Source organism: Hemiscyllium ocellatum, chromosome 47 (assembly GCF_020745735.1).
Source record: "Hemiscyllium ocellatum isolate sHemOce1 chromosome 47, sHemOce1.pat.X.cur, whole genome shotgun sequence".
NCBI lineage: Eukaryota > Metazoa > Chordata > Chondrichthyes > Orectolobiformes > Hemiscylliidae > Hemiscyllium > Hemiscyllium ocellatum.
Window position 1 is genome coordinate 15950667 of NC_083447.1, and position 14351 is coordinate 15965017.

Consider the following 14351-nt stretch of genomic DNA (forward strand, 5'->3'; position numbering starts at 1 on the left):
CTTTGCTCCTTTATTACCATCTGGCTTTCACCATCATGTCTTGCCAGTGTCTATTTGTCCTTGAATTGAATGGCTTATTCAACCATTTATAAGGCCAGTTCAGAATAAACCAGTCTATTGTGGATCTGGTGTCATGTATAGGCCAGACCGGGTAAGGATGACAGACTTCCTTCCCTTCAGGACGCTGGTGAACCGGGTGGGTTTTTACGACAATTTGATGATGGCCTTCTGTTTACCATTAGATTATCTTTTTCTCTCATCCGGAATTCAAATTTGACTAGCCACCTGCAGTGAGATTCCAAACTGACGTTCCCAGGATTATTAGCCCAGGCTTCTGATTGACATGGTGTCTCAGTGGCTAGCAACTACTGCCTGACAACGTGAGGGACCCAGGTTCAGTTCCACCCTTGGCTGACCATAATACTTGGAGTTCTCCTCATTTACTCCGGTTTCTTCCCACAATCCAGGGATGTGCAGGTTAGGGTGGATTGGCTGGACTAAATTGCCCAGAGTGTTCAGGGATGTGCAGACTAGGTGTGTTAGCCATGGGCATTGCAGGGGGGTGGATCTGGGTGGGATGCCCTTCAGAGGGTCGATGTAGACTCGTTGGGCTGAATGGCCTGTTTCCACACGATGGTGATTCTATGGATGTAAGTGCATCCCACTAAATCCCAGAGATTGGATCAAAATGCATTATCGTTTTTGTTTTTTATGTCTTCATGGGACATGAGTCTCACTGGCAAGGCCCAGAATTTGTTGCCCATCCCTAACTGCCCTTGAGCACAGGAGTGGCTATTTCAGAGGGCAGTTATTGCTGTGGGACTGGAGTCACGTGTAGGTCAGACCAGTCAAGTATAGCAGAGACAGAAAAATGATCATTGATAAGTGGTTATTAATGAACGTGCTGTGGGATTAAGATTTGAAGGTTGAGTAGTTGAGGGGTACTGGGGCACAACTGACTGGGAACGGCAATGGAGATGAATAATGTCACAAAAGGGGAGCAGTAGGACCCAGGAGTTCATTTCCTGTTTGCTAGAACTGTAAGGAGGTGAGCTTATCTTGGAGAAGGGAGCACATTTCTGCTCTCCCTGTGTCACAAAAAGCAGGTGAAGGTATGAACAATTTACAAGGACGATGCCAGATTAAGAGGTTATGAAATCAGGAAGGACTGAACAGTCTAGAGATCTATTAATGTCAAAATGTAAAAGTGCCTTCACGAAAATACTATGTACAAAATCTGGTCTCCCTGCAAGAGGAAAGATGTGAAACTTGAAAGGGTTCAGAAAAGATTTACAAGGATGTTGCCACGGTTTGAGCTACAGGGAGAGGCTGAACAGCCTGGGGCTGTTTTCCCTGGAGCGTCGGAGGCTGAGGGGTGACCTTATAGAGGTTTATAAAATCATGAGGGGCATGGATAGGGTGTTAAAGCTTTTTCGAAGGGTATGAGAGTCCAAAACTAGAGGACATAGGTTTAAGGTGAGAGGGGAAAGATTTACAAGGGACCTGAGGGGCAACTTTTTCACGCAGAGGGTGGTGCGTGTATGGAATGAGCTGCCAGAGGAAGTGGTGGAGGCTGGGACAATTGTGACATTTAAAAGGTATCTGGATGGGTATATGAATAGGAAGGGTTTAGAGGAAATTGGGCCAAGTGTTGGCAAATGGGATGGGATTAATTTAGGATATCTGGATGAATTGGACAGAAGGGTTTCTGTGCTATTTAACTCTCGGTCTTTAGGACTCAAAAAGAGTTTGATTGGGTGCATTTAGAGAAAATGTTTGTACTGTTTCTACAGTGAGATTGTGGGGGCAGGGTGGTAACGCCCGGATTGGTAAACCGAAGGTTTGGACAAATGCCGTGGGGCCACACGGGATTCGAACATTTGAAAGATCCACTGGGCGAAATAGAGAAGGATGTTCCTGATGACCAGACAGTCCGGAACCAGAGGGTTACAGTTGAAGGATACGGGGACTGAGTGGAGTTTAGGACTGAAATGGGGAGAAATGTCTTCACCCAGAGGGTGGGGAACCTTTGGAATTCACTCCCACAGAAAGTGGTTGAGTCCAAAACATGGAATGTTTTCAAGAAGGAGTTAGATTGACTTCTTCTGGCTAAAGAGAGAAAGAGGGGACAGGCGGCACGGTGGCACAGTGGTTAGCACTGCTGTCTCACAGCGCCAGAGACCAGGGTTCAATTCCTGACTCAGGCGACTGACTGTGTGGAGTTTGCACATTCTCCCCGTGTCTGCGTGGGTTTCCTCCGGGTGCTCCGGTTTCCTTCCACAGTCCAAAGATGTGCGGGTCAGGTGAATTGGCCATGCTAAATTGCCCGTAGTGTTAGGTAAGGGGTATGGGTGGGTTGCGCTTTGGTGGATCGGTGTGGACTTGTTGGGCCGAAGGGCCTGTTTCCATACTGTAAGTAATCTAATCTAATCTAAAAAAAATTAGAGGGATTGAATTGGACGATCAGCCGTAATCTTGTTGAATGGCGGAACAGGCTCGAGGGGCCGAATGGCCTTTTGCTTTTCTGTTTTGGTGTAAAAGTTCCACCATGGCAACCGGTGAAAGTGAAAATTCAACTCAACTCTTAAAAAATCGGAATTAAACGTCGTTGAAGTCAAAAGGTGACCATTATAAAAATCCATTCACTCCACCTTTGTGGGACTTAGATCTGCCATCCTTAACCAGTCTGGTCTTCACGTGATTCTAAACCTGTGTGTAGCTGACTCTAAAATGGACCAGAGAGCCAATGAGGGATGGGCATAAATGCCCACATCCCACAAGAGAATAGAAAATAGACGCGTGCAGCCGACTAGAATGGGGGACCATCGATATTAGTACCTAGTAAATCCAGTCAGGAATTCAAGAGAACTGTCTCCCCCAGAGAGTAGCTGGGTCAGAGCGCTTGGAGTGGCTAATTTTCAATTACGACGGCCATTTTATAGAGAACGAGAAAGGGAGGCTAGATAAACTGGCGAGGAGGGTATAAGAAGGGTAGGTTGATGTGATCAGGTATAGTTGTGGGGTGGAGGGAGGCAGGGGAAGGGAAGGGGACGGGGGTGCAGAAACAGAACACGGTTTCCCTGCCATGGAAAGGATATTATTCAATTGGAGTAGATTCAGAAGGGATTTACCAGGATGGAGGGTTTGAGTTATAAGGTGAAAGTGGGTACTGCAGATGCTGGAGATCAGAGTCAAGTTCAGAGTGGTGCTGGAAAAACACAGCAGGTCAGGCAGCATCCGAGGAGCAGGAGAACCGACATTTCGGGCACTCGTCAGGAATCAGTTATAAGGAAATGCTGGGAATGTTTTTTCATTGGAGGTTGAGGGGTGACCAACTAAAGATTTATAAAATCATGAGATAAGGTGAATGGCAGGTGTTTATTTTTTCCCCTAGGGAGGGGGATTTTAAAACTAGGGGCCATATTTTTAAGGTGAGAGGAGAAAGATTTAAGAAACTCGTGAGGGGCAGCTTCAACACAGACAGTGGTTGGTGTGTGGAATGAACTTTCAGAGGAAGTGGTGGATGTGGGTACAGTTACCATGTTTAAAAGACATTTGGCTAAGTTCATGGATAGGAAAGATTTGGAGGGAGATGGGCCAGGGGCAGGCAGATGGGACTAGTTTAGTTTGGGATTATGGTCGGCATGGACTGGTTGGGCCGAAGGGTCTGTTTCTGTGCTGTATGACTCGATGATTCTGCAACCATAGACAGGGCTCAGCAGAATGAGAAAAAAAACCTAAGGCTAACAAGGAAAGGAGGTACCCCAGAAAATTCCTCTGCCATTGTCCTCAGTTTATTGAAGACTGCCTTGCAGATTAGTCTGTGAGTTTCAAATAATCTCCCAGTTCCAAGACAAAACTAAAGCAGAGAGACTGCCCAGGGTTCGTTGTGTGATGAGCTGTGAGATATTAATTGATTCGAATTGACTTGCTGTAGCACAGGGAGTTAAGAAAAAATAATTATTCTCGATAGTGAGATCATCAGGGAGAATGAGCCCTGCCCCAGTGTGCCCAGCAAGGCTGCCTAGCAACCAGTTGGTAGGCCCGAATCCTTACCTGAGCGACGTGAATGAACTTTGTGAAGACTTCAGCTCGTTGAGCTGCTGTGGGCCTGTTGAGAATCATCAGCTGCACCCACTGGGAGATCCCGTTAACCAAAGACACCGAATGCTCCAGCGCTGGATTCTCCCTCACACACCCACTCACCATGTAGCTCCTGTAGTCCAGGTACTGGAAGGCAGGAGGGAAAGTGCTTTTAATGAGTGCCTTTTGCGCATTCAGGGCACCTTGATTGGCTGTGGCCCACCCAATTTGGTGCACAGCAGGATCCCATGGTGACAGCCTATGGGGTCCACTTTTCCCATGATGCTGGCTGAGGGACTTCAGAGAGGGAAATCCCTCCAAAGGCCAGCCATGGGGTCTTTTACCCTCCCCCGCATGCGATAGCGGCCCCATCCATAAGGTGGTCCACCTCCAGTGCAGGACTCCCTCAGTCGGGCCACTGGAAGAGATGGCCTTAGTTTGGCCTTGGCTCTTAGGGCTTGTGTCCTCCCAGTGATGATGGATCAGTCCAGCGCAGCATGACAAGCCTGAGGCAGATCCTCTAATGTCCACAGTGACTCAGAGGCAGGGACTCACTGTCAAAACCTCCCAGAGGGTTTGGAAATGGGGAGGGAGCACACCCAAACTGAAAAAGCCCAACCCCCCAGCCTCCAGTAAATGCCCAGTCTCCGACACTTTATCGACCCACGCACCGTCAGGAAGCGTCTGCTCACCGTTAACTGGCAGAAGGACTTAAACTCAAGGTAGCTGAGGTGTTCTGCCAATTCCGTTGGCTCTAGGTGATCGAAAAGCAGGGAGACTTTCCGTTTCTTGTTGTTGCTAGAGATGGCGTGTTGCGTGTACTTCCACGTCCATTCGTGCATGTGTCTGTGTGCATGTAGGAGAGGAGAGTTACCGCTCAATTGTACACCAGGACACCTCCTCCAATATTGACCTGAAGGTGTCGCAGCAAAGACTCTGACTGAGATTAACTGGGAGCTGGTGTTTACTTAGAGTCATATAGCACGGAAACAGGCCCTTCGGCCCAACCAGTCCATGCTGACCATAATCCCAAACTAAACTAGTCCCACCTGCCTGCTCCTGAACCATATCTCTCCAAACATTACTTATTCATGAACTTATCCAAACTGTCTTTTAAGTGTTGTAACTGTACTCACATCTAACACTTCCTCAGAAAGTTCATCCCACACATGAACCAGTCTCTGTGTAAAAAAAATTGCCCCTCATGTCTTTTTTAAACCTTTCCCTTCTCCCCTTAAAAATATGCCCACCATTCTTGAAATCCTCCACTCCAGGGAAAACACACCTGCTGTTTACCCAACCATTATCCTCATGATTTTATAAACCTCTAAAAAGTCACCCCGCAACCTCCTACGTTCCAGTGAAAGAACTCTCAGCCTATCCAGCTTCTCCTTATAGCTCAAAACGCCCCAGTCCCAGCAACATCCTGGTAACTCTCTTATGAACCCTCTCCATTTAATAATCACCTTCCTATAGCAGGGCACCAGAACTGCACACAGTTCTCCAGAAGAGACCTCACCAAGGTCCTGTACAACCCCAACATGGCGTCCCAACCTCGATACTCAAAGGGTCAGAGCAATGAATGCAAATGTGCTAAATACCTTCTTAACCAGCCTGTCTACATATGACACAAACTTCAAAGGATTATGTACCTGAACCCCTAGGTTCCTCTGTTCTACAACACTACCCAAGGCCCTAATTGTAATTGCATAAATGCTGCCCTTGTTGCTTTATTATATGCAACACCTCACATTTATCCAAATTAAATCCCATCTGCCACTCCTCAGCCAAACTGATTGAGATCCCTTTGTAATCTTAGAGAACATTCTTCACTGTCCACTGTACCACACCAATTTCGATGTCATTTGCAAACTTACGAACCATGGCCCCCGCATTTCCATCCAAATTGTTGACAGAAATGACAAACAAAAGGGGCCTTTTTCCAAAACTAGGGAATGATACGGGCACAAGAGGTGGCCATTTAGCTCATCACAGCAGTGCTAGCACTCCAAAAGATCAACTGCCCCTACTCCCCGACTTTTTCAGCATAGCCCTGCACTTTTCAGTTCCTTACTTCAAGTTTATTTTTTTATATAAATGGCTATGGAATCCATTGCCTTCGCAGGCTCCTTCCAGATCGCAACCACTCACTGTGTAAGAAACACAAACACTGTGGCTGATGAAAATCTGAAATAATGACAGAAAGTGCCGGAAAAACTCATAAACGTCATCTGGGCTCTTTGAGCAGCTCTCACAGCAGTGCAAACACGGGTTGAGTCTTTTCCTTGTCACTAATCCTGCTTGACTTGTCCAGTGTTTCCAACAAATTTTGTTTCCATCCTAAGCTTAGCACAGTCGCTTTCGGCGCTGACCTCAGACCCAGCTCCCCCCGGGGTCACCGATTGGCTGAGAGCTCAGACTCCCATAAATCAAAGCCGCGAACAGATTTGTTGACACATAGGCGGGAAAAGGTCGACAGTGTCATGATGCCACATTCTGTCATCGCTTTTGTCAAGTGTTTCAATATATGTGCGCACAATGTGAAGAGGCGTCAACAGTTCCTGCTGTTAAAGGTCTAAAGGCCCAGTTGCTTGACACTTTTAAGGGGTTGTTGCAACAGTAGACTGATTTGCAGGAAAATTACGAGCAGGCTATTTTTCTAAGCTTTTGTGAGGAGAGAATTCACTATTTCTGTCAGGAATGGTGATTGGGCATGGAAGGGCCAACTCCATGTGTTGCTATGGAGACTATGAGGAGCCATTGGAGGTGGGTGAGGGGCATGCGTTGGCAAGAGGTTTGGGTGGAGGGTTAAAAAACTTTAAATATCAGTAAATTACTGAGACGAAATGCCAGCGGGGTGAGGTAGGCCATTAATACAGCCCCTTCCTTAGCATTCAGCAGCCTCTGAGGCTGGGTCCAAACTGCTTTCATTAGCAATGGGCCCAGTGCTTGCCCAGGCCTGGGGATAGTGTCAAGAAAACTTTACTCTGTATCTAACCCTGTACCAACCCTGTGCTGGAAGTGTTTGATGGGGACAGTGTAGAGGAAGCTTTACTCTGTATCTAACCCTGTACCAACCCTGTGCTGGAAGTGTTTGATGGGGACAGTGTAGAGGAAGCTTTACTCTGTATCTAACCCTGTACCAACCCTGTGCTGGAAGTGTTTGATGGGGATAGTGTAGAGGAAGCTTTACTCTGTATCTAACCCTGTACCAACCCTGTGCTGGAAGTGTTTGATGGGGACAGTGTAGAGGAAGCTTTACTCTGTATCTAACCCTGTACCAACCCTGTGCTGGAAGTGTTTGATGGGGACAGTGTAGAGGAAGCTTTACTCTATATCTAACCCTGTACCAACCCTGTGCTGGAATGTTTGATGGGGACAGTGCGTAGATCCCAGAAACGGGATTGACAATGATCACCTTTGTAGTGGAGTTGGCTGAGGATTGAGATTGGTGAGGAAACCACCACTGCTGCTTTGAAACGCATCACTGAGATTGCGTGGGCCCACTTGAGAATCTAACAGAGCCTTTGACAATGCAGCACTCTCTCAGTACCGGCTGTAACGCTAGTCACTGGGATTTGAACTCGTCACTTGTGTCTTGCGCGATTGAGGACAGCGGGGTGAGACGTTAGGTGGGTGCAGAAGGGGGTGCGGAGTCGGGGGGGGAGATGGGGATTCCTGAGTGTGACAGAGAAACCGCTCTCACATGTTGGACGTGTCGATGAGCTGACAGTGAGATTCCTCGCCTTCGTTTCGGGCCAACTGCCAGAACTGGGACATCACATCCTCCAGTTTGCTGTCCACAGTGAACACAATGGGATAACGTGCTATCCAGTACCTGGGGGAAGGACAGAGCAATTTTGAGAACAGCGCAGCACTGGGATCCTTCCCCGCTCGGGCCCTGTTCCTCCGGCCCTTCCCTCCAACTCCACGTCTACCATTTCCGCAAGGCTGGGATTTTCCGAATGCAGCAGAAACTTTGCTGCGCTGCCAAAGGCCCAATTTGCTCAGAGCAAGCCCCAACAGACTGCAGTGCGGTTATAACCAGTTTCACCTGCAGGGGGAGGGTTGAGCAGGGAAGGGCTTTGAGTCAGATCAAACTCCTGTCTTCTTCAGTGCTGTCCTTGCTCACCCGCACCTCACCCCCCTCACATTCTCCTCTCTTGGCACAGTGGCTCAATGGTTAGCACTGCTGCCTTACAGTGGCAGGGACCCGGGTTCGATTCCAGCCGCGGGTGACTGACTGTGCGGCTTTTCTCCAAAGATGTGCAAGTTATGGTGGACTGCTCGTGGGAAATTGCCCATAGTGTTCAGGGATGTGTACGTTAGGGGCATTCATCAGGGAAAATGTAGAGTAATATGGGTATGGGTGATTTACTCTTTGGGAGGGTCAGTGTGGACTTGTTGGGCCGAAGGGCCTGTTTCCACACTGTAGGGGTTCTATGAATCTCTCACAGGTCCACACCAACCAACTGCTCAACCACGCCATCAAGGAGGCTCTCTCCATGACAGTTTGGGGCCATTCTGCCCGGCATGGTATCCCGGTAACGACTATCCCACAACCTCCCTCTCAGAGTCAGCCATCATGGCCGGTTTTTCAATTCCTGGATCATCCGAGGAAAACTCGATTCCCGTGGCACGGGAGCTCCCGAAGCTAACAGGCTACCCCGCCAAGGCAGGGGTATCATCGTGAACTGGAACCCGCCAGCCACCACAAGTGCACAGCAGGATCCCACAGCTGGCCGAGTGGACCTTTTGTGCCGGGGGAAATATTGGGCAAGGCGTTTCTTTGAAGACCTGCCGTTGGGGATGCTTTACGGCCCACTGGGGGAGGCAGAAGGTTTCGGGTGTTAAGGTGGCAACTGACACCACTCCCCCCTCCCCCGGACAATGTGCCCTAGCGGCTAGAGTCAGACTTGAACCCAGAACCTGATAGCTCAGAGGGGAGTGTGCCACCCGTTGAGGGCACAGCCTTCCATCCAGAGATGGTCAAGGTCAGGGGAAGCTGCACTGGCCTCAGGACCATCCTGTGACATAGCCAGTCCTGCACTGCTGACCATTCTGGGGTGTCAACCTTCCCCCCCAAACATTGAAGTGATTGTCTCACACCTAGCTCCCACAGATCCCAGAGTCAGCCGGCTGTCTCGTGACAACTGAGCTGCTAGGAAGAGCAGCCATGGATATACGTCCATTCCTCTACAGTCCCCAAGGCTGAGAATCCAAACTACAAAGGCCTCAAACTCCCGACGCCCCAGCCCATGGTTATTGTGCGCCACTTACCTTACAAAATGGCAGATCTTCACCCGAATCTGGTCCCGCTTTTCCCCTCCTGCGTCTCGGTAAGTGGCTGGAAGTTAAGGATCATGGACGAAGGACATTCAGCCCGACACACTGTCCTGCCGGCCCGTGGGCGCTGACTTCTTTGAACCCTGAGCTTCCCTCCCATTCTCATCGCCATCAAATACTTTTTCAGTCCCGTTTCCCATGGCGGTTCTACCTCAGCCTCCACGCTGGTTGCTGTGGAGCGTTTTACAGCATGGAAGCAGGCCATTCGGCCCAACTGGCCTGTACTATGGTCCATACAACCCGATTCCTGCCTCATTTCATCCAAACCCATCGCCACACAAAGAGCAAAGAAACCTTACAGCCCAGGAACAGGCCCTTCGGCCCTCCACACCTTCTAATCCTCTCTCCATCATGCATTTAACCAGCGTCGTGTTGAAGGGTTCTATTTCAATAAATTTCAGCATGAAACCTTGCTTTCTAATGAGGATTCTGAATCTGTGACCCTTCCCACTGACCAGTGCTGACAACATGTGCTCAGAACTGGCCACAATTTCCCAACTGTGGGATTTAAATTCAAATAACAGACCTGGAACATAACGCGTCTCAGTAAAAACCCATCTGGTTCACCTCCTTTAGGGAAGAAAATCTGCCCTCGTTGCCTGGTCTGGCCTCCAAGTGACTCTGGACCCACAGCAATGAAGCTGACTCTTAATTATCCTCAGAAATGGTGCGAGTGGGCCTAGTCTTCAAGGGCAGTTGGGATTCAAAGGTTTACACATTTAAGTGGGGAGTCAAAATTTGCTCTTGCTCACTTGTCACAGAGTTTATAGAAGACGGCAGACCAGGAGGTTGTAGAGTCAGAGAATCATACAGCACAGAAACAGAGTCTTCAGCCCAACCAGTCTGTGTCATGTTCCCAAACTAAACTGGTCCCACCTGCCTGCTCCTGGCACATAACCCATTAACTTATCCAAGTGCCTTTTAAACATGGTAACTGTACCCACATCCACCACTTCCTCAGGAAGTTCATTCCACACACCAACCACCCTCTGTCGGAAAAAGTTGCCCTCTCCCTGCCACCAACCGTGCCCTTTTTAAATCTTTCTGCTCACACCTTAGAAATATGTCTGTGACTCTAAGGCAGCTCCCCACCACCTTCACAAGGGGCAACTAGGGACAGGCTGGACCCAGCCAGGGAGGCCCCTATCATGTCAGCAAGTAAATCATTAGAACGGCTCAGTTGGCCCACAAATGGTTCTCTTCAGATTGATACAGGGCTGGTTTAGGCCTGGCACCCACTTCCTGCCCAGCACTGGCACTTGCTTTGGGGCAAATAGGAAAGGGGATTGGTGTCCTTAAGAACGAGCACAGAACACCAGTCTCACACTCTAGCCAGCGAGAATCTCGGGGAAATCCTCTCAGCCGGGAGTTCTCAATTTGCTGAGCGTCTCCTTTGAAAGGCCCGAGTTCAGAGAAACAGAGTTACCTCAGGTTTCTAGAGAGGCTACGAGATAAGGGTTTCAGTTTCCTGTTCAGCTCGCAGGGCCTCATAAAGCTCTCTGTTGAGCCCTGGTTATCTATCTACAATCTCACTGTGTCTCTGCTGGGACCACTGCCTAGCTGCAAAACTCGGAAAGGAATCGCTGAGACAGTGGGGACCCATTTTGCTGTACCAGGCCGGGGGATGGCATCAAGGCCCACCTGGGAAGCCATTCAGCCTCCCTATTCAAGCCTTTACTACCTCTCAGTTAGATCACCAGCAGATTGGCTCCCTTGCCCATAGCACCGTCGGGAATGACCAACTTCAGAGGGCAGTTACTTTTGTAAACATGAATTCGAGGTAAAACCCAGGGGGGCATGTGACCTCCTGCCAGTCACAGAGAGACAGACCAAAATCTAACAGAAGGGAGGCACAACAGTGGGAGGAGACGGGCAGCAGGGATTCGCGGGATCTTCCTGAGGGGAGGGGTGGTGGGGGGAGTAGGGCTTGCGGTGTGGTGGGGTTTGGGGTGGGGTGATGGGGCTAGGGGTTGGTTGGGGGTGTGAGGGAGCTGGGGTGGATTGGGGTCTGGGAGATGGGGTGCGAGTGTGGTGGACTTGGGATGGGGTGAGGGCTTGTGGTGATGGTGGTGTTAGGGGGTTGGGGGTTGTGTAGAATGGGGCTGGGTGGTATTGGGGGAATGGGGTTGGACGGTGTGGCGTGAGGGTGTGGTAGGGTTGGAGTTGGGGTGATGGTGGTGTTGGGAGTGGGGAGGTGGGGTGGGTGTGTGGTGGAGTTGGGGGCGAGATGCGGTTGGGAGATGGGGTGAGGTTGTGGTGGAGTTGGGGTGGGGTGGGCTGGGGTGATGGTGGTGTGGGGGTTTGGGTTGGATGGTGTGGGTTGAGGGTGTGGTGGATGGGGTGTGGGTGTGGTGGAGTTGGGGGTGGGTGGGGATTTGGAGTGATGGTGGTGTTGGAAGTGGGGAAATGGGGTGGGTGTGTGGTGGGGTTTGGGGTGAGATGGGGTTGGGAGATGGGGTGGGGTGATGATGGTGTGGATTGGGGTGTTGGGGATGGAGCTGGATGGTGTGGATTGGGGTGTGCGGGTGTTGTGGAGTCGCAGGTAGAGTGGGGGCTTGGGGTGATGGTGGTGTGGGGGGTGGAGGGGTGTGGGGTTGGAGTTGGGGCTGGGTGGTGTGGGGGGAGGAGGTGTGTTGGGGTGGTGTCAGCTGGAGAGCCAGTGAGACAACCAGCCTGGCCATTTGGCTGAGCCAGCTCCAGGCTGGCAATAGTTCGGCCTACCTCTGGAATCAGGATCTCGAGCCTGACGACCTAACATGTGAGAGGTGGCAGCCAATCGGAGGAGTCATTAAGGAGGCTATTCCTGCCACACAACACCCCCAGCCCTCTCTCGAGGACTGTTGGGGGAGAGGTTGCCGCTGGTAAATAATGTAGGGAAGGGGATCTTCCACACACCTTCAGCAACTCACCACAGTTTCAGTGTAAATCAATTGTTGAGCATAAACACCGGCTTCCATCTTTCCCTTCAAACCCTTCCCCTGTCCCAGACGCCAATCCCCGCCCCCCCACTGGAGATTCACTTTAATAACCCACTATTAATTGACCAAACTCTGCAGGTTACCAACTGTGTCCATGGAGTGGGAATGACAGGAGGGTTAAGAAATGGTGGGGAGCTTGGGATTCAAATGGGGTGGTTGGGACAATAGTGGACTCTCTCTCCAAGGACGCTTGGGCCCGGGTGCAGCCTTCGGAGGGATTCAGGCATTTGTGAATTCTGACACATTGACCTCCCCCCCCACCACCACCTTCCCGGCTCACAGCCTGGGCTGGTTGATAGCCAGGAGCAGGGCCTCATGAGGGAGTCCCCCGAACTGCCTGCACCCTGCGCCCCCACCTCTCCTCCACAGCAGGTGCTCGGGGGCAACCAAAAACGAGAACAAGAGCTTTCTTAAATCTACCACACTAATGGGACGCAGGATCCACAGGACAACAGAATCAGCATATGGGCTGGGAGTCCATGAGCCACCATCACCTCAGTTCGTACAGGACTGCTGGGTGTAATAATGTCCACTGCAGATCCCCAACGGAAAGGAGGAAGAGTCCTGCAGACAGAGCCCACCACACATTTGCCAGGGTTGGAGGGTTTGAGCTATAAGGGGAGGCTGAACAGGCTGGGGCTGTTTTCCCTGGAGCGACAGAGGCGGAAGGGTGACCTTACAGAGGTTTATAAAATCACAAGGGGCATGGATAGGATAAATAGACAAGGTCTTTTCCCTGGGGTGGGGGAGTCCAGAACTAGAGGGCATAGGGTGAGAGGGGAAAGATATAAAAAGGACATAAGTGGCAACTTTTTCACACAGAGGGTGGTGTGTGTATGAAATGAGCTGCCAGAGGAAGTGGTGGAGGCTGGTACAATTACAGCATTTAAAAGGCATCTGGATGTGTGTATGAATAGGAAGGGTTTGGAGGGCCAAGTGCTGGCAAATGGGACTGGATTAATTCGGGATATCTGGTCAGCATGGACGAGTTGGACTGAAGGGTCTGTTTCTGTGGTGCACATCCTTATGACACTGGGGATCCCATTCAGTAAGAATCCAGGTCTTTTGTGAAGCCCACCACCTCGTGGCCTGGTAACAGTGGGAGGAGCTTCGAACTTTCAACACAAGCCAACATTTCTGAAGCGAGTGGGGTCTCCTGTCCATTAACATGTCACGGGGGGTTTTTTTTTGGTTATATTACGAAGTTCACAGGGCTAGGGGGGAAACACCTTTGCTGCAGTTTACTGGAATCGCTGCTCAGTGAGTAATGTTTTGTCATTATTGACTTCAGCTTGTTTGTTACAGTGTGAATGTCAGAAAGTGAGCTCCTGTCCTGCGATTAACGTGCATTGATAGCTGGCAAGTGCGTATCTCGTCCCAAGAACTATCAGGCTCTGCAGGGATCACAAAGGATAACACTTTGCAAATGTCTCACTGATCCTCTGGGTCACAACAATTTTCTGAGTTCTAGATCTCACCCATCATCATCCCTGACTTACTGAGCTGTAACTCTAATGCCAGCTGGGAGCAGCATGGTGGCTCAGTGGTTAGCACTGCTACCTCGTAGCGCCAGGGACTTGGGTTCAATTCCCACCTTAGGTGACTGTCTGTGTGGAGTTTGCATATTCTCTGTGGGGGTTTCCATCCCCCCGTCCAAAGATATGCAGGCTAGGTGAATTGGCCGTGCTAAATTGCCCATAGTGTTAGGTGCATTAGTCAGGGGTAGATGTAGGGGAATGGGTCTGGGTGGGTTACTCTTCGAAGGGTCGGTATGGACCTGTTGGGCTGAAGGGCCTGTTTCCATAGTGTAGGGAGTCTAATGTTCTCTTGTTCTGGGTTCCCTGTCAATGGAAATAATTGAATCATAGTTATACAGCATGGAAATAGACCCTTTGGTCTAACCAGTCCATGCTGACCATAATCCCAGTCTAAAATAGTCCCTCT

The 14351-nt window shown here is 50.1% G+C and overlaps 1 protein-coding gene across 1 annotated transcript in view; it reads right to left on the bottom strand.

Annotated features, from left to right (window-relative positions):
• Positions 1-14351, bottom strand: part of rasgrp4 (RAS guanyl releasing protein 4) — a 161951-nt gene that overhangs the window by 49126 nt on the left and 98474 nt on the right. Inside the window, exons 4-7 of the mRNA XM_060855886.1 lie at positions 9364-9426; positions 7790-7921; positions 4776-4929; positions 4057-4230 (exon numbers count right to left, since the gene is read on the bottom strand). Coding sequence (XP_060711869.1) covers positions 4057-4230; positions 4776-4929; positions 7790-7921; positions 9364-9426 — 523 coding nt within the window. The remainder of the gene's footprint in view (positions 1-4056; positions 4231-4775; positions 4930-7789; positions 7922-9363; positions 9427-14351) is intronic.